This window comes from Lemur catta, chromosome 9 (assembly GCF_020740605.2).
Source record: "Lemur catta isolate mLemCat1 chromosome 9, mLemCat1.pri, whole genome shotgun sequence".
NCBI lineage: Eukaryota > Metazoa > Chordata > Mammalia > Primates > Lemuridae > Lemur > Lemur catta.
This window is the reverse complement of record NC_059136.1, coordinates 54946689-54973681: the sequence shown is the minus strand read 5'-3', so window position 1 is coordinate 54973681 and position 26993 is coordinate 54946689. Positions and strand designations below refer to the sequence as shown.

Sequence of the window (26993 nt, the reverse complement as noted above, 5' to 3'; positions counted from 1 at the left end):
CTTAGCATGGTTTGACACGGCTACAATCAAGGTGTTGGTTGGGCTACATTTTTATCTGTACACTTCATAGTGGAAGAATCTGATTCCAAGTTCAATAAGATTGTTGGCAAAATTCGTTTCCTTGTGACTGGAAGCTGCCCTCAGCTCCCGCACAGCTCCCAGGGGCTGCCTGCAATTCCTACAGGTTGCCCACAGTTCCTAGAGGGTGCCTGCAGTTCCTTGTCACATGGGCTTTAAATCATGGCTCCTTACTCACTAAGCCAGCAAAGAATGTGTCTAGAGCATGCTAAATAGCAAGGCAGAGTCTTAGAAAACTTAGCAATATCATGGGAGTAACATCCCATCACCTTGCCATCCTGCCACCTGGTTAGGAGCAAGTCATAGGTCCCCAAAAGACATGAAGACCATGAGGTGAGGATTATAGGGCACTACCTTAGAATCAGTCCACCATACACTCTCCAACAGTTGTCTTGGAAGCAACTCCATGGAATATAATTTGAAAACCATTGCCTTAGATAATATTCCTTCTATATGACTTTTTTTAGTTGGGCTTTGAGTTTCCTTAACAGTGAACATTTTCCTTGGAATGGGAAAGGCTTAAGCATTTTTTTTGAGACAGTCTTGCTCTGTCACCCAGGCTAGAGTACTGTGGCCTCATCACAGCTCACAGCAACCTCAAACTCCTGGGCTCAAACCATCTCCTGCCTCAGCCTCCTGAGTAGCTGGGATTACAGGCACATACCACTACGCCTGGCCAATTTTTTCTATTTTTAGTAGAGATGGGGGTCTCGCTCTTTTTCAGGCTGGTCTTGAACACCTGACCTTAAGCAATCCTCCCGCCTCGACCTCCCAGAGTGTTAGGATTACAGACATGAGCCACTGTGCCCAGCCAAGACTTAAGCTTTATTATTAGTTTTAATGACTATCTTATGAGGTAAGATGATCTTCTAGGAAAGTTTCAGCATTATGTCTCAAAATACAGTTCCTGACCTGTAGTCACAGCTACTTGCGGGAGGCTGAGGTGGGAGGATTGCTTGAACTCAAGAGTTCAAGGCTATGTTACTTTGGGCAACATAGTAAGATGTTGTCTCTTAAAAAAAAATACATATAGTTCCTGAGACACTTGTCCTCTGAGCAGGTTTCTGTGTTTCTGTTTCAATGAAGTTTGTGGAAACTGTATATTCTATAATCTTCTTAATAGAGCATATTGTCATTACTATTAATAGAAGAAAAAATCCTGCACTCAAAAAATTTATTTAATTATGTTTAATACAGAGTTTTCTAGCCTTATTTTACTAGAGAACCTTTAAATTACTCAAGCCTATTAACAAGCCTATTAACATTTTGCAGAATCAGTGTTCCATAGAATACACTGGGAAATGCAAACATACATAGCCTGATAAATTGAGGAGCAAGGTAAAAATCAAGAGAAATGAGAGGAAAAATAAAATGGTCATAGCTGATATTTCTCTACCTATTTAGAATGAAAGTTAGGATCTTTTTTTAAATAATATTGAAGATCATGATACCATCAACATTGGTTTGACTCTATAATTTGCAAAGCACTTTCATGACTATTATCTTATTTAAACTCAGCAATCTGTGAGATATCACAATCTCTTTTAATACAGATGAGCAAATGAGGCCTAATGTATTAAAAGACTTGCTCAAGTCATAAAATTGATAAGGGATGGAGTTAATACTTTAACATTGATTTTCTATCTTTACCTATAAAACTCTTTCTGTCACAACATGCTGTGACTTTATAAACATGGTTAAGTTAAAAATTAGGATGTTGAAAAGTGCATTTATAAATTATGTAATTTAATTTTTAAATTTTGGTTAATCTATAAGGAAAAAATTATATAAAACAGTTAAACTCCTGCCTTAACTTATTGACTGTACAAAACATGTGAATAGAATATCTAAACTTTTTATGTGTAGAACATACACACACATATCCCAATTGGGTTAGTTCGTATTTTATAGTACAGGTAAGTAAAGGAAGAAATTTTAGTCTAGATCTGAATCTTTCAATTATTTTTAACCAAGTCCTTATATTTAAATATGTTTAACTTGTTCTAATAGAATCATTAAACATCAGAGTTAAATAGGATTTAGTGTGCTTTTTGTGTAACTTCCTAACTGAAACATTCATCATTGCTACATCATGATGACAAGTGGTGCTTTATCTTTTTTTTTGAACACCTCCTATGATGGGTTTGATAACTGTCTATTAAGGCAGCAAAACATTATTTTTAACTTTTTACTTTGGAATAATTGTATATTTGCAGGAAGTTTCAAAGATAGTAGAGTGAGATCTCATGTGTACTTCATCCAGTTTCCTCCAGGTGTATCTTTGCATAGCTATAATATAATATCAAAACCAGGAACCTGACATTGGACCAATGTGTGTGTTTAGTTCTAGGACATCTTATCACATATATGGCTTCATGTAACGACCACTTCCATAAAGATACAGATCTACTCTACCACCACAAATATCTTCCTTATGCTATCTCTTTATAGTAAATCCTTCCGCCAGCCCTAACCTCTGCTAACCACTTATTTGTTCTTCCTCTCTATAATTTTATCATGTAGAGAATGTTACATGAAAGAAATCATACAGTATGAGATATTGAGATTTTTTTTCCACCCAGCATAAGGCCCTTGAGGTCAATTCATGTTGTATAGATCAATAATTTTTTTCGTTTCTATTTCTAAGTAGCATTCCATGGTTTATCCACAGTTTGTTTAGCCATTCACCTATTGAAGGACATGGTTGTTTCCACTTTTTGGCTATTGGCAAACAAAGATATCCTCTTTGGTTTGAGGAAATTTCTGTTCCTATAAAGCATTCAGCCTTTCAACATTAAGTATGATCTTAGCTGTAGGTTTTTAATTGTTGTCCTTTATTAATTTGAGCAAGTTCCTTTCTATTTCTTATTTTCTGAGAGTTTTTTTTTAAACTATGAATGCTTTTTCTGTATCAATGATCAATGGATAGGATCATGTGATTTTTCCACTTTAACTTGTTACTATGGTGGATTACATTTGATTTTCAAGTATTCAACCACTTTTGCATTCCAGGAATAAACCCCACTTGTTCATAGTGTGTAATTTTTTTTATATATTGCTGAATTCTATTTGCTAATGTTTTGTTAAGGATTTCTGTATCTAAATTCATGAGGGATATTGGTCTGCAGTTCTATTGCTGTTTGCCATTTTCTTTTTTGTTTTCTGTTTGTTCATTCTGTTTTTCATTTCTCTATTTCCTTTTCCTTGCCTTCATATGGATTATTTGAATATTTTTTAAATTGTGTTTTGATTTACCCATAGTGTTTTGTAAGTGTATCTCTTTTTGTTTGTTTGTTTTGAGGGATTTTTTTGTAGTGGTTGTTCTAGATAATATATTACATGTGTACAACTTAGCATACTCTACTGGTGTTGACATTTAACTACTTAGAGTGAAGTGTAGAAACCTTAACTTTCCTTCCATCTCCTAAGTTCTTTTTAGGTTTCCCTTTTGTTTCCAGAACTTCCTTCAGCCATTCTTGTAGGGTAGGTGTGCTGATGGCAAATTATCTTAGTTTTCTCTTGTCTGAGAATGTTTTTTTATTTCTCATTCATTCCTGAAAGATAATTTCATTTAGAATTTAGAATTCAGATTGACATTTCTTTTATCTCAACAGTTGCAAAATATTGTGCCACTTTCTTCTGGTCCCCAAGGTTTCTGATGAGAAAACTGCTGTCATTTGAATTGTTTTCCCCCTAAGTTTAGGTAAGGTGGTGTTTTTTTCTTGAAGGTTTCAGGATATTTAGTTTTTAGTTTTTAATTTGATTATTTTGTATCTTGGTACAGATTTCTTTGGGTATTTCTTTTTTAGGGTTTTACATAGCTTCTTGAATCCATAGGCTTATATCTTTTGCCACATTTGGGATATTTTCAGCCATTATTTCTTTGAATACTGTTTCAGCCAGATTCACTTTCTTCTCTCCTTCTGGACCTGCAATTGTTAGACCTTTTCTTATAGTCCCTCAGCTTCCTGAGGTTCTGTTCATTTTATTTTATCTTTTAGTCTATTTTCTGTCTGTTTTTCAGATTTGATAATTCCTGTTGTACTATTTTGAAGTTCATTGTGTCATTCATTTGTCCTCTTCATTCTGTGGTTGAGCCCATACATTTGCTTTTTCTATTCCAGTTATTTTTAAATTCTAATATTTCCATTTGGTTCTTTTTGTGTCTTCTAGTTCTTGTTCTAGAACTAGAAAGCCTAGCAATATATTTTTGTACTGTTACTAAAGGAAGACATTGTCTTAGTTCTGCCCTTTGAAACTACACAAAATAAGAATATTAAGGGATAGGTATTAATATTTCTATACTAAGGGAACTCTATGATTTATATTCAATATCTTATTTAATTCTTACAGTGACACTAATTTTTACTTATCCAACAAGTATTTACTTAGTGCCTGTCATATATGACACCTTTTTTTGGTCCATCAGATGTTTTTACTTTAGCCTCAAATACTTAAATAGGTTATTTCCTTTATTTACAGAAGAACTGTATTTCTGCCTTTCTGATAGGTTATAAGCATAGGGACAGAAGATAGATTGTGAGCTGAATTCTCCTAACTTCACATAAACCAGTCAGGAATTTTGATTTACGGGCTCCCTACTATTTTTTTCTCTAATTTACAGATTTTTTGATGCTTTATTGTGGAACAATAATGTATTTTGAAAGGGTTACAGATTTTCTAAGAAGCAAATACTCTTAATTTTTTGGCTAGCCACCCAGGTGTCTAACATGTTCCCAGGTGATTCTGATAATGCTATTCTGGAGACTGTGAGGGCTGTTTGTCTACACACAATTTTTCTACTTCCTCACCTCCCTTTGGTTCTTCGATAACTTTCAATCTGATTTCAATTTTCATCATTCTACTCAGAATGCTCTTTCTAATATCTTTACTGATCTTCATGGTTCCCAAATCAAATGCACACTTTTCAGCTCATCTTATTTGATACAAAGAAATCATTCAATATATTTGATTTCCCCTCCTTTTTAGGAAATTCTCTTCTCTTTGGTTTGGAGATATTCCTTTATCTCCCTCCCTCCTTCCTGTTTTTTCTCTGCATGCTCTTTTTTTTGTTTGTTTTTGAAACAGAGTCTCATCTGTCACCTGGGCTAGAGTGCAGTGGTGTCATCATAGCTCACTGCAACCTCAAACTCCTAGGCTCAAGTGATTCTCCTGCCTCAGCCTCCCAAGTGGCTGGGACTACAGGTGTGCACTACCCCGCCTGGCTAATTTTTCTATTTTTTGTAGAAATGGGGTCTTGCTTTTGCTCAGACTGGTCTCAAACTCGTGGCCTCAAGCAGTTATCCTGCCTCGGCCTCCCAGAATGCTAGAATTCTAGGGGTGAGCCACTGCCAGGCCTCTGCATGTTCTTTCTCATTTTTTTTTTTTCTCCCTCTCAAATCAGACTCTAAATGTTAGACTTTGATCTGGGTCCTTATTTTACCCTCTGTTCCTAAATGATCTTACTCATTTTTGTCTGTATGCTATTAATAATAATTCCCAATTTATGTCTACAGATCAAAACTTCTAAGTTTTATTACAGCTTGACTGATTGCTTTCTTATATGCCCACTTGTTTCAAATAATATATCCAAAGGCAACCACCATATTTAATAAATTCTAAGATGCATATTTTTATCATTTTAGTGTCCTGAAATTTATGACCCTTACAATCAATGGCATCTTAGATTCTATGAATAGAATAATTTGTTTTTACTCCTTCTTACCGAAAGATACTATTTCTCCAGTCTTCTCCATCTCATAAATTGCCTTTTCTTTCATTCACTTGTTAATGCCAGAAACCTGGGAGTTAACCTTGAGTCTTCATTATTTATTAACACTGTAATTTCTACTTCAAAAACAACTCTCAATTCCCTCTTTTCCTACCATGTCGATTACCATTCCCTTTGTTCAAACCATAAGCACCTTTCCCAAGGTTTATTGCAAATGCCTCTTAACTCTTGATGTCTTCCAACTTGGTTGCAATATAGTACTTAGATTCATCTTTTAAAAATGTTAGTCAAATCGTGTCACCATTTTACTTAAAATTTTTCAAGGTTGAAATTCATAATCTTTAATATGGAAAAAGGAGACCTATCTAAGCTGCTCTGTGCTGCCTCACCAGTTTCATTTAGCACTGTATTCTCCCTCATTCTTTTTGGTCAGATATGCTGGTGTTCCTTTAGTTTTTTTACAGTACCATGTGTTGTTACTTCTTCCCGGAAAGCTCTTTTCTCCCCTTTTCATCTTTCTGTCTCCTTACTTGCCTGTTAGGTCACATCTTTGAGTTCTCATTTTAAACATAATTACTTACGAGATGTTTGTTGACCCCCAAATCTGAATTAGGCCTTATTATACTCTCTCACAGTGTTTTGTTCTATTTTATATGGCACCGATGATTTATTGTGTTTATCCCCACTCTATTGTAAGCACGTTTCATTGTTTTAACTCTTACACTGGGGATTAGCACAATACATAGTAAATGGAAGGTGTTCAGTAAAGATTTTTAAATAGATGAAAGTATAAGTTGAATGAAAAAATAGATGGGTACATATAGACTAAAAAGAAGTTTGGTTTTTTTTTCAAGTATAAACCAATAAGAAGCATGTAAGTTTAGTAGATGGATATACATTCTTAGCTGCCAATTACATAAATTGACAAAGTTTTAAATTTACTTTTAATAAAATGTGACTTCTGAAAAAAATTGAAAAATTGTTTCAAAGTAATATTAAATAATTCATTATATTTAAGTAAATTTTATTTTATTTTTACTAGTAGAAATTGAATGCATCTGTTTTGTCATTTTCATACAAAATTAATCTTTTGTATCACCAGTTCTTTTTTTAAACACTCACATTTCTTAGGAGGTTTCAGCTTTATAAAGAATATCATACAGCATTCTAGGAACAACATTAGTTATTTGGCTTTTTAAAATAGTGGTTATTGGCAAACCAGTTTACTTTTTAAATGTTCCTTAATCTTTGGAGAACAAACTTACGTCTTTAGTCCAGCATGAAGGAAAAATAGAATGAGTTAGAGACACAGGTAATAGTCTTTTTCTTTTTCAGCATATACAATTATTTTTGTTTCTATTCCGTTTATTATTAGCCTTTTCTCTTCTTGCAGGACTTTTCTTCTGTAGCGTCTGTTTAGAGGACATAAACCTTATATTCTGCATTCTATAAATTTTACTCATTTGGAATCTTAGCTTTCTTTTGATTTATATAATGAGTGCCACACACAAAGCTCTTGAAACCAGACAGGATCACACAGTTTAAAATGTTTATAATGTCTCTGTCTGTCCTTTCTTTCGCCGTCTCCTTTACTGCACTCTTTTGTCTGACTCACAGGAGACATGGATTACAACTGGTTGGATCATACGTCTTGGCATAGCAGTGAGGCATCCCCAATGTCTTTGGTGAGACATGTGGAGCCTTACTATTTAATTTTTGTTATCATTTCACTTTTCCTTTTTTATTTACACCTTTGCATGTTTTCTTTTTTGTATCTTTTTTTTTTTTTTTTTTATCCCACACCTGTAGGGGACAGTCAAAAGGGAAAAAGAAAAACTAGTGAGCAGGCAGTTTTGTCGGACTCTAACACCAGGTCTGAGAGACAAAAGAAAATGATGTACTTTGGTGGCCACTCTTTGGAAGAGGATTTGGAATGGTCTGAGCCTCAGATTAAGGACTCTGGGGTAGATACGTGTAGTAGCACAACCCTTAACGAGGAGCATAGCCATAGTGATAAGGTACTGAGATTGTGGAGCCTGCCTTTTAATCTGCTCATTTGGTCTTCGTTTGCTCTCTGTCACTCATTAAAACAGAACATAATAAAAGGACAGGGCATTTCAAGGGTCAATGTAGCATTTCTTAAGGTGCAGAAAAGAAAAACAAAACAAAACAAAACAAAAAACCTCTTACTTGCTTTGCTGTTTTTATTGTTGACGGCATACCAAAATATAAGTAAATAAAAATAAAACTTAGGAACAAAGGAATGTTTTATCTATGGTCGCATGAGAGAACTTTGTAATGTTACTATAAACCACAAATAATGAATAAGTTTTTGGATTGGCTTATTTGATTGCTTGCATATATTTTCCTTGGGATGAAAATTAAATTATTAATAGTTTGAATCCCAGGCAAAAGGGAGATAATTGGGTCTGTTTGTACAGAAAAAGTTGTTTTTCTTTTTTCCCTTTCACTGTCATTTTGCTCTTTTGTTTTATTGTCATAGCATTTTAATGTAGTATTAATTAGTATTAGAGCCATTGCCATCTGCTTTTATATTTATTATTTTTGCTTTTAGTGTAGTGGGACTTTTGAAATCTTTTTACCATATAGATATGATTGACTGGAACTTGTCTTTTGCCTGCTAAATTTTGCATGAAGATATGCATGTTACTTTTAGATAACTGTGAAACTACTATGATTACACAAATCCTTTACTTTGCTATTTAGCATATCATTCATAATGTAATGGTGTCATTATTTATAAAGGCCTTGGTTCTACCCTGAGAAAGAAAGAAACTACTAATGTTGTCAAGGTTAAACAATAGATACCATGAAGTATCTAGTAAGGGTAATTTGCTAAATAGATCAAAGTCCTGAAAGAATCAGAAAAGAACCTTCAAGAAATGAGAAATGTAGTCTATCCTCATCTTTAAATAAAGCCTATTTCTCCCATTCAGATTCAACTGGAAAGTTATTAGGGCTTGTGTACTTTTTATTATTTTAATATAAAAATCTATTCAAGAAAGCCCTCATCATAGGTTTAAATTTCATGTTTTAATATGATTTGACCTTTTAATTTTTGCTATAATACATCGTTCAAAATTTTTCAAAACTGTTTGAAGAGGAAATTTTTATTTTTAAATGAGTTCAACTGCATAATTTCCATCTATTTTTTCTACCTGTGAATTTTTAATTAATCTTCAGCATGTAATTAGGGTTTGCATATATTTTCAAGATTTCTCAGATATTGTAGAGCTATCTAATTTCAGTACTGTGTCATAAAATTGTAAAAATTTGAAGTAATCATATTTTGAAATAAGCATAATATAGTAAACCCTTTTGATCAGTGTTTTGGAAAGAAAACTGGTTTGTGTAATCATAACGCTGTGGATTTCTGCAGTTTACAGAGAATGTACAGAGATCTTTTGTCACAAAATGATTGATAAAAACGTTAATTTTTATGTTTATTGATGCAATATATCAGCACCCTGTGACCTGGCAGCCATCTAAAGATGGAGATCGTTTAATTGGTCGCATTTTATTAAATAAGCGTCTGAAAGATGGAAGTGTACCTCGGGATTCAGGAGCAATGCTTGGCTTGAAGGTATGTAATAAAATGTATGAGATTTTGGCTCTATACTCCTTTACAAATTTACCAGAAAGGCAAAGGATCTAATAACTCTTTCTACCTATACCAATTTAGTAGAGGTATTTATTTTCCCATTTTCAAGATTTGCAAATATTTGTGCTCATCATCCAAAACTTTTCATTTTCCCAGTAAGAAGTTGCAGTTACTTCACAATAATATTCATATATATAATTTTGGAAGATATTGAAAGTAACCTGATTAGGAACAATTTGATTCTTAAATACTGTGTTCATTTTACCTATAGAGTTTGTCCTTTAAGTCTATGCCTGTGTTTATATTCTATTAAAATGATAGTTTTATACAATTACTTAATTTGCAAACTTGGGAAATACAATATGTGCATTACATAGGAATATAAATTTATATTAATGTAGTAAAATGTGTGTGTGTGCATGTGCGAGCCTAAGAGAGAGAATACTCTTTGAAGTGTGGAAACTCAAAAATATTTGTTAGATTAAATATAAATATTAATTTATGTTTTACTGTACAATACCTGAAAATTATTTGGTAAACACCAGATAGAGCTCTATTTGGTTTTTGTGGATTTGGTATAGCCAATTAAAAGTTGAAATTGAAAAAGAGTAAATTTTTTAGAATTCAACCATTGCTATAGAAGTTGTCCTGTAAAATATAGTAAGTAAGAGATATTAAGAAACTGAGTGTAGGTGGAATTAGTTGTATTTTATTAAATAAGCATCTGAAAGATGGAAGTGTACTTTGAGATTTACTGGGTGGCAACCATGTGGCAGGCTCTCATTTGAGCATTTTACATCTGTCATCTTATTTAACACTCACAACAGATGAGAAATAGGCTTGGAGAGGTATCATAACTTGCCCGCAGTATCAACAAGATGGGTGATGATGGTGGGATTTAAATCCAGATCTGCCCATTGTTGGATGCAGTGTTGTTCACCTGTCATCCCAGCTACTCAGAATGCTGAGGTTGGAGCATAGCTTGAGCCCAGAAGTTCATGTCCAGCTTGGGCAACATAGCAAGACCCCCATCTCTTAAAAATTTTTTTTCCAAAAGCTAGATCTACCCAGTATAGTGTTAGAACTGTGATGTAGAGGTTAGGAAGTCTGGCCTCGAATTCCAGTTGCAGCAGTTACTAGCTACATGATGTTGGGCAACTAAACTTTTCTTAGCCTCAGATTGCTTATCTGTTCAATGGGGATAATTGAAGTTTAGTTGCCCATTGTTAAATAAATCAATATACAAACATTAGTACAGTGCCTGACAAAGTATAAGATTTCAATAACAATAATTATGGTCAGTACAATTAATTATTATTATTAAAGTTTGTTAAGCCAAGAAAGTTTTATAATACTTACATAGGGATGTGAGTCCTTAAAATCTATATATTTAATTTGCAGAATCAAACATAGGACTAATTAGTTAATATTAACTGAATTGTTGAGTGTAATTCACTGTAATTATAGACTAAATTCATAGAATAAGATAAATTAGTGATTTTTGAATTCATATTCTTTTCATTCAATGTAGAAGAGAAAAACCAATTCATTTTAGTCAGTGAAGTTAGTTACTGTTGTTTACTTGACTTGGTATAAAGTTGAGATATTGATTGAATGGCAGTTGATCAGAATGAAAGCATTAATTTTGGAAGAGACCAGTATCTTACAAGTATATATAAGACTCCATAACATTATTCCTAATATTTTTCTTTTTTTAAAAGATATATTTTAATAGAAACATAAAAATAGAAGAATTGGGGTGCAGATGGTCTAAAGTGATGAGATTAAGTAAATTTTATAATTTTCTTAAGGAAGATACATCATAATTGTTTACATTATTAATGTGCCTAAAAGATTACTAACTAATGACAATTTGATAGTATATCATAATTATAGTAAAAGAAACAAATATTTTGTGTTATAATATTTTAAGTATATAACTAGATATGTTTACATAACTATATAGTACTACAGTAATACAGTTTTGGAAATGACAAAAGTTAGAATTCTATAATAAGGACAGAATTACAAATTGTTAAGTTTTTTCTGAGGTGTGGAATATTTTCAACATATAATGAATTAAAATGCAGAACATTTGAAATAGGTAAAAAAGAGCTCATAGGACATATACTCAGTTCCTAATTGCAACAATAAATTATTTAAGAAATGATCTTCAGTACATTAAATTAGATGCTACAAATTGTTCTAGGTATTTTTTACTTGAATCTTCAACTATGTTCATATTAATAATATGCCTGTTTTAATACTTTCCTCTTTTAAACAGGTTGTAGGAGGAAAGATGACTGAATCAGGTCGGCTCTGTGCATTTATTACCAAAGTAAAAAAAGGAAGTTTAGCTGATACTGTAGGACATCTTAGACCCGGTAGGTTTTTACCTTTGATTACTGACATTGAAACTGTTAAACTTGAGTAATAATGAAATAGTTATCTTCATTTAGAAGTGATTTTACCAGTAACAAAGAGCTCATTTAACTTAGATGTAAATCTTTGTTCTTTAGTGAAAAGTTACAACATTATTTCTTGAGCCATAGTAGATAAAATAATTTTTATTTTTACTAATCTTATTTTTTTACTAATGGATATTCTAATCTGTATCTATAACCTATTTTGTTCCCCATAGCCTTATTTTTCTTTTGAAAAAATTCCAACATAGTTTTGGAAACAAACTTCATGGATAAATACATACTTCCTAAAATGTGTCACCCCTTATCTCTTGAGTAATGGATATTGTTGGAGAGATACTTGAGTGCCTTCAAGAGATGATATTATTGAGCTTTTTACAAGAGAATTTAGACAATGGAAATCCTTTAAAGAAAACAAGGTGCTCAGTTGCATATATATTGAGAAACCTGGAGTAAACAGTCATAAAATATTCAAAGAAGCAACTGATTTTGATACTTGTCTAGAATGAGAATTTCTATTAATAAATCACATAGAACTTTTACATAAATTTTTGTCCTCTGACCATTGTCCTTGTCAGTGAAATATACTAAGTATCCTGATCATCAGATTTTGTGCCACCAAAACTGTGTTCTCAGTATGTTTCTCATTCCACAATGGTGATTTCATTTTATGGAGTTTGTTGAAGTTTAAGATTGCTTTTGTTTTGAGTCCATTTATGGGATTAGATTTTTTTCTAAGATTATTATTACTGACACACATGATAGGTGATGAAGTATTAGAATGGAATGGAAGGCTATTGCAAGGAGCCACATTTGAGGAAGTATACAACATCATTTTGGAATCCAAACCCGAACCACAAGTGGAGCTTGTTGTTTCAAGGCCTATTGGGTAAGTTGGTTTCAGTATTTTATATGCTTGTAAAGTTGATTGCTATTAAAGTTCATAATGTGCAATCCCAAAATGTCTGCTTTATGAAAATAAATTATTCTGTAGCCAACACTTTTTTCTCCTTCTTTACCAAAAACACCTTACCAAAATTTATGACATCTCTATCTGATCATGATAGAATATATAGTTAATTACAAAAGAAGAAATATTTAGGTGTTTATTATTGTAGCACCTTAGTAGATGCTAAAGGCATTAGGGAAAGGGGATTATAGTAACAATTACTTTTTTAATATAAGTTGCATGAACTATGTATGGTCCTCTACATAGTAGAAATGACAATCAGCTATAGTCTACAAATTTTGCTTATTTTTTTCAAAATGGAGATTTCAACATAGGAAAGAAAGAACCAAAGGGCATACAGTACCCAGATAGAATAGTTTAAGGAAAAACATGACATCTTTTAAGAGAGGTGAGTAAACAGACCAAAAATAAGCAAACACCAAAGTACTCTTTGGCTTTGTAGTTTATAACTATAATTTATAATGCCTATAAATTAAACATAATCCCTATAGGTTAAATCGACAATTTCTAAAAGGTGGTAATAAATATAATACTTTCACCTAAATTATGAGAATCACTCATTAAATATCCCAGCAGTAGTTCCTTTATAGAAGCTTATACTCTATGCCAATGTATAAGATATACTTATATCTAAATAAAAGCAATAACCTGGGTGCAGTGGCTCACGCCTGTAATCCTAGTATTTTGGGAGGCTGAGATGCGAGGATTGCTTGAGGCCAGGAGTTCAAGACCAGCCAGAGCGAGAGTGAGACCCCGTCTCTACAAAAAAATAGAAAAATTTATTGGTTCTAGTGGCATGTGCCTGTAGGTAGTCCCAGCTACTGAAGAGGCTGAGGCAGGAGAATCACTTGGGCCTAGGATTTTGAAGTTGCAGTGAGCTATGATGATGCCACTACACTCTAGCCAGGGTGACAGAGTGAGACTCTGTCTCAAAAAAGAAAAATTAAATAAACAAACAAAAAAATAAAGTAATAGAAAAATATATAAACAGAGTGAATTATTAAATGGCTATTTGGGGTGTAGCCTACAGAAATTCTTCCTTTTTATAGAATAATAATGCCCAGTTTCATTCATTCAGGAGATGATTAGGCTTTCCTTTTTTTATCTCTTTTTAAAAATGCTGGAGAAAATCACTCTGATTTGTAGCTTAGTTTTATTGAAATGTTCCTTTCAAAGTAATGAATCTGGCACATGCAGTTGTATCCATTTTTTTTTTAAATTTTGTGTCCTCATAGTTTTATACTTTGGTAAAACTGCACTGTACCAGCTTAATGTGTTTATCAAATGTGTTTCTTGGTGTTAAAGGATCCTCAAATCATATTTTTCTTTAATATTTTAAATATTAATAATTTGTAGTCTTTTATGTAATTTTCTGAATGACCTTAACCATTAATATTAAAAAATGTACAGTTATTTTTGTTATAAATATAGTTACAAGCTAAATTTGAGGGTCCAAATAAGAAATATGTTTGCCGTTTCTCAATGATGTTATTACATTTAAAAAGTTTCCATCACAATCTGAATATTTTAATTTTTGTCTTAATGATATTTTATTTGTATTTCAATGTTATTGAGTTAGAACAGCAGGTAAAAATGGAGTAGAATAGAATTAAAATGTATCTGTAAAACTTACCTTGTTGAATATAAAATTTTTTTATAATAGATAATTGTGTAGTGAGGCACATAGAAAATAAAGTCTATGTTTTTATAAATCTGCTACAAATTCATGTCAATTTTAATTATTTTTAAATAGTTGAGGTTAGCCCAGAATACTTTACTTAGCAGTAAGTACTAAGGCTTATTTGTTTCTTGTTTCTATAATCCTGCTCCCATATAGTTTTCTTCATTTCACACTGTCCTTTTATAATACAGGTTGATAATAACCAAAATGGTAGCTGCATTAATTTTTGAAATAGTTTCTTGTGTTCTTTGTTCTATCATTTCAGAGATGTACCTAGAATACCTGATAGCACACATGCACAACTGGAGTCCAGTAAGTCTCATTTATTCTAGAAGAAAATGTTATTAATGATGTAATTCATTCATCAGAAGTCAAATGAAGTATTATATCTATTAATATGAAATAAGAAATGTTAATCTTGTTGTTAAGTATACAAGCTCATAAAGATGGAAAATTTAGCATTATTTCATGTCACTGCGAAAAAAGTTACAAAATTCTGTAATATTTTAAGATTTTTTAACCATATTATGTTTATGATGGATTTTTAGATACCATTATTAAATTATACTACAGTAAACTGCACATAATTAAATTTCACTATTAGGTAAGTTTTGGAATACCTATATACCATATATACCATCATCACAATAAAAAATTATGAATATATCTCTTTCCAAAGTTTCATCCTACAAGTCTCCCCCATTTAAAATATTTACTATTTTGTAATCTCACCCTCAGTAAGTAGGGAGAAATGCTTGGAACAAACTATCTAATAATTAAATTTATTCTGATTTATATTTTTGGAAAGTGGTATAACAGTTCTGATTTAACGTCTATGAGGTAATGGAACAGTAGACATATACTTTTAAATAATGTCAAATAAATAAATACTTTTTATTAGTTGTTTTTGAGTACTATTTTAAATGTTCAACAAATGAATTTTTCCCAGAGAGCTAAATTTCTTCATTGATTGAGAATAGAGTTAGTGATATTAGGAGAAAGGAGGACAGGAGTTGCAATGTGGAATACGTTTACCAGGATAGATCGCATTGACGAGGAAGGATTGTAGCAAAAATTTGAAAGAGTGATTACCTAGGGGAAGATCTTTCCAGGTACCGGGTCCAGCCAGTGCAGTGGCTCTAAGGCAGGAAAGCCTAGGGTGCATTTAAGGAAATGCAAGGAAGCCATTGTGGTTGAATGGAGTGAGCAAGGCGGAGAATGGTAGGAGTCAGAATAGAGGAATTATGGACAGTCAAATTGCATGGGCTGTATAAGCCACTCCAAGGACTTTGGCTTTTACTTTTAGGGAAATTGGGAGCTTTATAGGATGGTTTGGAAGTGATATTTAGTCTTCAAATCAGGCTGCTATGTTGAAAATAAATAGAGTCAAGGATAGAAGCAAAGAGGCCAGTGAGAGTACTAGCTTAATAACCTGATGCCAGTACAGTGGTGACTTAGATCATGGTGGTAGCAATGGAGGTGGTGAGAAGTGGTCAGATTCTCTATATACCACAATAATTGAGAATATACTATCAAAATAGATTTTTAGTTTCATATTTACGGTTATGAGTATGTATTTCTTTAAAATTTTCACCAGAAAAGTGAAGTCTTTTTGGAATGCCATCGCTCTATACTTTAAAACATGGTCACATGACCTATTTGATTTAGCACCTTTGCTAAGTGCTAAATTGTTTTATTCAAAATAATATCATGATCACATAAACCCATAACACAATAAATAAATAATACACTTATTATAAAATGATATTATCATCATTCTCAATACCGCCATTTTATTTAATACTTGCAACTGCACTTGATGTCGTACCAATATTATCACACTGAATTCTTACAACAATCCTATGGGGTAGGGAAAACTTGTATGTACCTTTATTGTATCACTCAGATATTGTATGAGCAGTGTGGAACCCTTTATCTTATTTTAGCTATTTATTATAAAAAGCACCTAGGCTACAATTTTGAAATTGTTTCTGTGGAGACAAGAGTCCTTTCTTAAATTAGATCCAATCTTTTATTTTTTTAAACATTGAAGAATCTGTTTCTCCAAGCCCAGTCCTTAACTCTCTTTTCCTGGTTCTTCAATAAATTCTTTTCTTCTTATGGTTTTAATTGCCAGCTAGGCTTTAGCATTATTCCTTCATCCTTTTATGTTTAATGAATACATTCTGTTAAGTGTCTTACTGCTACCTGAAGCTTAGCAAGCTTTAGAGTAAGAAAACAACTTATTTCTTAGAATAAAGGCATCATTCTTTCTACTTGCTAAATAATTTAATAGTTTTCGCCATTACTTCTGATCCCAAGGCTTGCAGTTTCCCCTTCATTTTACACTATACTCTCTGTGGAAGTAAACTTTACCCACCTGTATCTCCAATTAGACATCAAACTCTGCAGTTTAATTTCTAACACTAGTCTCTATCCCAACATTTGGATTTGGTCCTATCTGTATTTCCAGTTACCTGCTCATATCTCCTCTTGGATATCTCAGATGTGTTTTAGGGTAACTGTGTTCCAAACTAAGTTCTTATCCACCCATTCCCTTAAACACAGATCTTCCACAGTGTTCTAAATCCCAATGAATATCACCATTGTCCTATCCAGAGAAAACCACAGACACAGAGAACTTTCTTAACCCCATGTCCGATTACTATGCTTGAAATCTTATTTTCCCTTCTCTTTCCTTTATCTCTCACATTTAATTAGTTTCTGAGTCTTCATTTTCTTTTTTCATGAAATTGCCTGAATTCCTTCTTTCCATTCTATTTCCACTACCTGTACTACTATTATCTTATTCAGTTCTATTTACTTTTAACTGGTTTCCATCCCTCTCCCTTCCAATCCACATTTTAAATAGCTGGTGAAGTCATCTTCCTCAAATGCAGTTTTGATCTCACTCATAAAACTTACTGTGGCTACATTAGTGCCAAAGTGAATAGCCCAGAATTCCAGGGGCACGATTCCCACAGTATCCCATTAGCTTTTATTCCTATTCACTTTCCAACTTGTCCCTTCCCCTCAATAGAAATAAATTCATACATATACCTTCTGGGTACAGTAATTCTGCTTTTTCTGCCATTCTGTATCTTTTTACATAGTCTCTCACTTCCTTTCTGCCAATCTGTTATCTCCTTCTAAATATAGTTTAAAAAATCACCTCCTAGAAACATTTAATAATTTTGGCCATTCTAGCACTTTTGTTCTTAGAATTTTAAGTTCAGCCTGTCTTTACGTTGCTTTATTGATTTGTGTTTTGGTTATTCCTCCTTGTTTCTATTTTTAATAACATAAAAAGTAACTAAGTTCTGAAGTAGAGGTCTGTCTCTATTATCATTTGCACAGAAAATGGTTCACTGTTGGTCTTAAGAAAATCCCTTATGTTTACGCTTCCAGAAAAATAACCTCTAAGTATATTTGGAACATTGTGGTTGATGGTCTATATAATGACATTTTGTGAACATTTAAAAATAAATAATATGAGATACATATGATAATAGTTATTAAATACCAGGGGAGAGCCATTATTATCATTCTTCATGTATAATTATATAATTATCATTTCAGGTTCTAGCTCATTCGAATCTCAAAAAATGGATCGTCCTTCTATTTCTGTTACCTCTCCCATGAGTCCTGGCATGTTGAGGGATGTTCCGCAGTTCTTATCAGGACAACTTTCAGTATGTAATCACTAAATTAATTTTTCTTCTTGGAATATCAAATAGTGTTTTTAAAATATGGTGCTAGTTTTGAGGAACTAAGTTCTTCTTAAAAGAACATAATTGTGCTTTTAACCATCAACTTTCTCACTTTTAATAATTTTAATTGGTTGAAATTCAATTTGATTATTTATCATGGTACTTTATTTATTAGAGTTAGGTTTTCTGGAATTCAATGAGAGTTAGATTTTGTGAAGATATCTAAACATTTTTACCTTAGTAATTATTTCAAAATTCAAAGTCATGAATTTTGCTTTATATATTAAAATGACTGTAAATTGTCATAGGTTTTTAAGAGAAATGAAAGTGTTGTACTATACAAAGATGGTACTTAAGATAAAAGTAAATATTTCTATATTCTTCACTGCTTTTCAACTGTAAGGAAATTTGGAGTGAATTTCATAATAATCATTTAAGTACTAAATTGCTATGAAATATAAGGATACTTGAGATGTCTTTGTCAACATCCAAAGCCAAATAAGTAGGGAGATACATAATAGGTTACTGAATGCTCTAGGGGGACTTCACATTAAGTGCTCCCTGATTTGAACATATTATAATAAAAATTAGAAATTAAGTTATGCATTTTATATTATGTTCATATTAAAGAACTTTGCAAATTCAAGTGCTCACTTTTTATTCATTTGTTCAGTTGACATTCTCTTATTAAACCATTTAAAAATATTAATATATTTAAATTTACTCATTTATATTTTTGAAACATACTCTTTAATATTACCAGTAGTGCTGGTGATTACTAAACTTGAAATTCCATCAGTGTTATAGAGCTATGTAGGTTCTCAAAATCCAGACATTCAATTTTGGATGAAATGTTTTGTTTTAAGCTAAAAACAAAACTATATTGGGCTAATATTTTAAGAGCAATAGAAATAGCTTTTTGTTAAATCATGAAATTTTCCCTGTTCTGGGGGAGAGTAGTGTTTGGTTTTTTTCTGAAGTATTTTCATTAATTGAAAGGAGTTATAGGAAGTATATGCAAGATTAAGATATTACGTGTTATTGAAAAAGTCATTAGATATGTCTTTTCTGGAACTATTTTGACCACAAAGGAGACAATAACAGAAAAGTTCTGCAAGAAAGAAGATGAGATACTATTAGGAGATTGTAAATGTTATACTAAAATGTATTTCTGCCGTTTATTATTTTCTTTTCCTTTATATTTTGTAAACAGAATGAACTTTTTCATTTGAGGACAGTGGTATTTTTTCCATTCTCCACAATAAGTAGCATCTTTCTACTTATTCTCTTACGCATATTGACAGCACATATGTTGTCACTTATAGTTGCAAAGGTATATGTATTTCTTCTACCATCTTAGAAAACACTTATAAATGTTAGCTGTTATTTTTTATTATGACTCTATTGAAACAGCTGATCTTTAAATAATGCCCTGGGGGCTGGACAGTGCCAGTACATAAATGTGTGTGTGTGTGTGTGTGTGTGTGTGTGTGTGTGTGTGTGTGTGTGTGTGTGTGTGTGTGTGTAGTTGGCTTGAGCTGGTGAAGGGAACAGAAGTTAGATTTCCAAAATATAATAAGTTAAGCACCACTTTGCTATCTCATTTGAATCCCAAGGTCCTATTATAAATTGGACTACGAGGTAAGGGTGAGGAGCACAGTTCAGGGATTTAGACAAATTTCAAATTCAACTATTTTTCCTCATGGTTCAAAATTATTATGGTACGAAAATTAAATTGTTAAATATTTGGGAGAAATATAAACTTAAAAATTTGATTTCTAAATATATGTATAATGATGTAAAATTACAGTCTTTAGATTTATAAATAACGTTTGTTTGAAATTGATGTAATTGTAATTTAAAATCTGTACCATTTTCTTATGACTTAGAAGGGACATATGTTGCACTATGTTGTTGGTAGTAAAACTTTTAACTGCATATGTCTTGAAATTATACACATATACACACACATCCCCACCACACATATAAAAGATATTGGTTATAAATATAATATTTATCATGGGGAAATATGGAAAGTACAGAAAAGTAAACAAAAAATTAAAATCAGCTATAATCCAGACACTAAAATATAACCATTCACATACATACAAATTTTTAAACAAAACTGGAAAAGATCTGTACATACTATTTTGAATCCTGCTTTTTCACTTAGTAATATTGTGAACTTTTTCCTGTCTTTAAAAATTCCTCCTAAAACCATTTTAATAGCTATTTAAGATTTCATTTTAACTTAATTTACTATTATAGGATACCTTGCTTGTTTTTAATTTATATTATTATAAATAATGATGCCATAGAAATCTTGCATGTAAACTTTGCATATTTATGTTAGGACAAAATCCTTTTGTCAGGATAACTTTCCAGAAGTAAAATTATAATATGAAGCGCAAAGTGAAATTTTAAGACTCTTGAAATCTATTTCCAATTTTTTTGTCCACAAATGTTAAACTTGAATCATCTATTTAAGAAATATTTGTTAAGTTCTGAACCCTGGTCAGGCATAGTGCTAGTCACTGGGAACACAAGTGAACATGATAGAATGGTTTTTACCTTCATGTAACTTTTATTTTATTCTCATTCTTTATATCCAGGAAAACATAAGATGCTCTGCTGAATACAATATTTCCTGTTATATTTAATCCTATCTGTACCAGCCTGTAGATAATTTTTGTTTGCTCTAATGATGTAGAGGTTGGAAAAATACATGTCTACATAATATCACTCCTTGGGAAAACCCTAGGAAGTCACAAGGCAACATAATAATTCCTATTTACTTCTGTTATACCTTTAGGCATTTTTGCTTTGGGGGAGATTCTACTAGGGCTTGTACCTCACTAACAAAATCATGACATTACTAATGCCTGAGAACAAAGATAATTTGTATAGTGAGTGAGCTGACCTTCCTAATATTTTATGTCAGTTCATGGACTGGTATTTTCTCAAATAGAAAATATACGTTGTAATGCAAATTTGCTGTTTACATTTTCATACTCAAGGCTGTTGATTATTTTAAAAAAATATGCAATTTATTTTCTCTCCATGCTTGAATTGTGCTGCTGCTTATTAGGCATAACTATGAAAGTGCCATTAATTTATTTCGTGAGAAAATCAGCATGAGGTCAGGTTTATGCTTCCTGGACTGTATGATAGCCTTTTGAGTGACACCACTCTCTTAGTTTGATTCCATTTTTATATGTCCTTCCAGAATTTATTAATAGTAGTTTCTTCCTTCAGTGGATTACTTTTGTAATTATTAATATTTAAAAATTAATTTACAGCCTTTAGCTAGTTTTTCAATATGGTGTTAAAACAAAATATAGCTTTCAATTCTTTGAAAAGAGGCTCAGAATTCTTTCTGTAGGAATGCATTACACAGTTAATTCTATTGAGAGTCATATTTTATTTCACTTCAGGGTGAAGTGATTTATGGTTGTAATATTTTTCCAAGTTACTTTGTTTTAAAATTTTTCTGACTTCATTTTTTAGTAAATATTTTAAGTATCCATTTTATATGCCCACTTAAAAGGAATAAGTAATTTAAGAATAGGTATGTGTCCTTTCTGTCTCCTTAGAAACTCTATAGCCTTTAAAAAACTTTCTATAAATGAAAGTTTTTTCTTTGAACTTTCATTTTTTACACGTCATTGTCATAACTTTGTTATTCTAGAAGAATTGCATGAAAACAATGGCCTTAAGATAGTAGTGCAGCAAAGAGTAGGAAGTGATATTAAAAATGCAAAATAAATTATGGTGTACAAATTCAAATTCTTCATTTGTATGAAGCCTGAATTGTTATAGATACTATCAGATTTTTCATGCTTAAAATAAATGAATTAATATTAAGTACACATTATAATAAGGCACATAGTACTTTATTATTCCTATTTGTAATATCCATAGAGACATAAAATCCATAGAGACAGGAAGCATCTAAGTGGTTGCCAAGAGAAAGCGAGATATTATAGAAGAATGGGAGTGATTATTTGAAGTACAGGGTATTCTTTTGGGGTGATGAAATAGTTTTGATACTAGAGGAAGGTAGTGATTCCACAGCATTGTTAACGCATTAATTGCCACTGAATTATATATTTTAAAATAGTTAATGGTATGTTTTGTGAATTTTACCTCAATTTTTTAAAAACTACCAAAAATATGTTTTCATAGCCATTTTTAAAATACAAACTTATGGGTGAAGATTAGGTTTAAATTGTCATAGATTTTAGAAGTTCTATTTTCAGAAGTCTGTGAGTTGCTTATATAAGGTCATTTTAGAACATGGAAAAGTGCTTTAAAAGAACATGGAAAAATGTTTGCTTTAAAAGATTAATTAATTTGAAAGTACTAATTCCTTTTAAAGTGCATCTTTCATTTTTTGAGGTAATATTTATTTGTAAAAATATTCTGTTACCTTGATATTTTTGTTCTAAAACAGACCAGGTAGGAGGGCAGGGAAAATAAAATCTGTTTCTAGAGTACCTTGTTAGTCCCTTTCCTCAGGATGATTATTTAATCTCTATGAATCTCATGCATCCTCTCCCCTATTTGCTAAAGAATTATCCTTGTAGGATATGTAGACAGACATCAGTAACACACTCCATATCTGAACATTTATTTCTTCCTTTGGGAATATGTCCATACCAAAAGGAAGACAACTTAGATTTGAGACTGTTTTGGTTTTTACAGAGAGAGAGAGAGAGAGAGAAAGAAAGAAAGATAACTCATGATTGAATGATAGTCTGCTTTCCTTTGGGTTTTAGATTTGTATCTTAAACAGTGTCTGTCCAGTGATAGTTGAATAGGGCAACAGTCCTCCTGGTACTGGTTATCTTTCCATATAGCAATGGAAAAGACAGAAGCTTTGAACTATTTATAACTTTGATGTAGACAAGAGAAACATCCATAAGCAGTGTGAGGAATGGGGTGGAATGTTGGTAAGAGAAGAAGAATGAAATCCCGTGAAATCCATTCCCAAATCCGTAGACATGCATCTGATTTTGTTCCTGATTTAACTGTTGGAATATCTGAGTAAAGGCACAACTTTCTAATTATTGTGGTGTATTTTGGAAACTGTTTCAAAATGAAAACAAAGAAAGTTAGAAGAGAAAAGAAATTTGATTTTATTCTGAGAATTTGAAATAGAGTGATTTAATTGCAATTGGGGCTCTGTTTTCTGCCTTTACACTATATTGCTTTTTGTTTGAGTACAGGCAAGTATGTTATAGCCCTCTTTATATTTCCTCATCTGCAAGTTGAGGATACAATCAGCTACCTCCTAGGGTTGTTGGGAATACCATGAGGAAATAAACTTGCAATAAACTGTCAGTAAAGGCTTGGAAAAATATAAACAACTGTGTAAGTAAAAAGAAATGAGATATTGTCATCCATAGGTGTGATTAGCAATAAACAGTGTTATCTCAAGTGGTACAAAATAAATGTCTGAAGATGGTGTTTCAATACTAGAACCTGGTATAGATTCTTCAAGTATGAATCAACTAATTAATCCAGAATGCATTCCAGCACACTTTTATCTTAATATGTTTATTCTTTTAAGAAATTCTAAAGCCAACTTGGCTAATGTTTTTTGGACTTTGGTTAGACTTGTATCACTTTGGAGAAGTTACAAAATTCCTTTCACAGATGGCTTTTCACTAATAACTCTCTAATACATTTTCATCTAACTTCTTTTTGGACTATGTTTTTTTTCTGTGTAGTATATTTAAGGGTAAAATCTGAAATTTCTTGATTCTTGAGTTATGGTTACAATCTATCTTTCAGAATATACAAGTTCAAATATGTTATTTTATATCCAGTCTTAATTCCTGTTATGTTGACTATATTTTAAAAATCTGATTAAACAAATTTTAATATTTTGTATAGTTTTTATGTATTTTAGCATTGGGCAATATAAAGTTATTCATTACATTGAAGCATTTAATTTAGATAAATATTGTCATGGAAAATTGTATTTAAGGGATAGTTGTATGTGTTTGTTTTTACTTTTGGTCTTTTAGTTTCAGCGTGTTGTCCTTTTTGGTTTTGTTTTATTGCTTTTTTCTTTAATTTTGCTTACCAGAGCCAAAGCCTTAGTAGAAGAACAACGCCTTTTGTTCCTAGGGTTCAGGTAAAGGCCTTGTCTGCCTGATAGAATCTAAAGTTGTGTTTTAACCCTTATTTGTATGTTTTTGGAAAATGCGTAGTAGGAAAACTTTTTTTGGTATGTTGCTCCAAACCATATTATTGACTTCGAAACCATTTTATGAGCCAGCTTGTAAAATTCTGCATGGGGATTAGAATACTGAATAAAAATTTAAAGAGACAATCTTTGTTACTGATTTTATATGATGAACTAAATACTAAATAAAACTTATAGGTTTCAACATAGCATTTAATATAGTTTTAATGTAGATTCCATTTATATATGTAACATTTACAGAAATAGCTAATTTTATACTGTTGATATTTTCCTTTATGACACTGTTTGCTGTCTCTTTAAATCATTCATTATATCACTTAACATCTACATTCTCGTGCATTTTCCAAGCGATAACTCCTTGAGGAGATTGGCAAATAAATTTGTACCTTGTTTAAAATTTAATTTTATGCATATTATATGTAAGGTTCAATTTTGGGGAAGTATATTACTTTGAAAGAACAAAATTACAATCCAAATAAAATGTGTTGGGTTTATTCTGTTTATATTTTGTCATTGTAATTTCATTTAATTTTACTGCAATATTTGGGTACAAGTTGTTTGCCTCTTTTCATTAGGAAACCCTTATATGGTAAAGTAATGTCAGTACAGTTTTTTTTAAAAAGTAGTATTATGCTTTCCTAGCTTTGGTGCATGTTTTTAAAAAAATTTTTGGTTTTGAGTAGTACTTATTTTGTTTAAATTTTAAAAATTAAATTTACTGTAGCTAATATTATACAATATAAAATATTTACCTGTGCTGCTCAGGTTCTACTTAGGAATATTAAAAATGATTACATGTTAAAGCTGGAATGATAATTATATTAAAATAATTAAAATGATACCAATATTTTTATTAATGAAATTGAAGCAGAATAAGAAATATGTCAGGACTAGACTTATGAAGATACATTTGTTATATTTTGGGGAATCAGCAACTGTATCTTAACCATTTATTTAAAAAGCACAGATAAGAAATTTAGGAATGTGATAAAATAGTCTAGTTATAAAATAATTCTGGTTTGGTGATAAGAACTGGATATCTATTAAAAACTTCAATGTAAGTCCTGCAATATAAATAAAAATTTATGATATAAATAAATATAAAAATTAGGGGTATTAATCAGACATTCAGTTTAAGGCAGTGCATTAAAGAATATAATTTTGATCATATAATCAGTAAAATTAAAATGTGCCTGCTTCCTATCTAAATCATTTTAATATTTGTATATTTATAAAGTACAATTTAATAAACTATATAATATTGTTATAAAAACAAGAAAGCCATGTGTTTACCATCTATTGGTATGAGAAATGGATAATATTAGTAAGTGATATTTTTTGGTTTTCCATGGCATAAAGAAATATGAAAAGAATAGTCTATGAGACTCTTGAAATATATATCTCAAATGTTAGTTCTAATGATTTTAAAGGAGCAAAAATATTATCTGTGGAGATGGCAACAAGTGCTCAGTCTCAACCCCTCAAAAAATTCCCAAAGAAGTCAGTAATTTCCTCTAATAATTTTAGGCCTAGTCTCATAATAATTTTTGTTTCTTTGTTTCTTAAGTGTAAAGTTTATTGGAAAATAAATTTTTTACCCTTGTTAAATCTTTTTCTCTTTGAGGTACCTAATATTCATGTCATGAGCTTCAGAGAAAGATTTTTAGTGCCTTGGAAAAATTAGTCATAAGCTCTTTTATTACTGGTGAAAACAGAATAAATACCATAGAAACTAATCTGGGTTTGGTCACACATTTAGGAGGAACCATGATGCTATCTCTAACATCTCTATCATCTCATATGCAATTAGACACTCCCACATTTCTTTCTTTCTTTGCTTTCCTATCATGTTATTTGCCAGAAGAATAGTTTAGTCTCTTATTCCTCCTTATCTTTATCTATATGTGTGTTCTAATATTGTTAGGCAAGCAAATATTTGAACTTTTTCCTTTCAAATATTGAAAACATTTTTCTTCAGTTTGTTCATCTCTTAATGTAAGGCAGTGGTTCTCAAATTTTAATGCACATGAGGATCACCTGGTGAACTTGTTAAAATTCAAATTCCAAGGCCCCATTTTTATTCCGTAGGTGAGAGTTGGGGCCCAGGAATTTGTAACTTTTTAGTAAATAAGCCAGTTAATACTGACATGGGAGGTTACTTAACCATAGTTAGAGAAACATTTGTCTAGGGTCTATTTTTGTACTTAGCAGCTCTATTAGAAAAACTTATACAATAGTAAAATAATACCTGCATTAAGCATAAAGACTTAACACAACATATAGATTAGTAATTATAAGTTTTAAAATTTGGATATTTCTTACTTATTCCCCTAAGAGGACTAATTCCATTCACCAAAGAAACAAAAGGATAGAAATAATTTTATATACTCTTTTGGGCTGTCAGTCAACCTCTTCTGAGTTGCTTCGTCTCTCATTCTCTAAAATGGAGTGAGAGACTCAAAAAAGCCATACTGGACTTGGAACTGAACTGCCAGTGATTCTGTGTAACCAGAATTGATTTTGCCTGTTATTCTCAAGTCCCAAATTTCTGATTCCATTTCAGT

At 31.6% G+C, this 26993-nt stretch overlaps 1 protein-coding gene across 37 annotated transcripts in view; it reads left to right on the top strand.

Moving 5' to 3' along the window:
* Positions 1–26993, top strand: part of RIMS2 (regulating synaptic membrane exocytosis 2) — a 637809-nt gene that overhangs the window by 317993 nt on the left and 292823 nt on the right. For 21 of the 37 annotated variants that reach the window (XM_045561885.1, XM_045561880.1, XM_045561866.1 and 18 more), the window contains 6 exons: positions 7427–7494; positions 9294–9413; positions 11716–11815; positions 12620–12743; positions 14771–14817; positions 18085–18197. In XM_045561885.1, the coding sequence (XP_045417841.1) occupies positions 7427–7494; positions 9294–9413; positions 11716–11815; positions 12620–12743; positions 14771–14817; positions 18085–18197 (572 nt within the window). Of the gene's footprint in view, positions 1–7426; positions 7495–7618; positions 7828–9293; positions 9414–11715; positions 11816–12619; positions 12744–14770; positions 14818–18084; positions 18198–24309; positions 24358–26993 lie in introns of all 37 variants that reach the window. The other 16 variants (XM_045561860.1, XM_045561882.1, XM_045561865.1 and 13 more) reach the window with 2 other exon arrangements.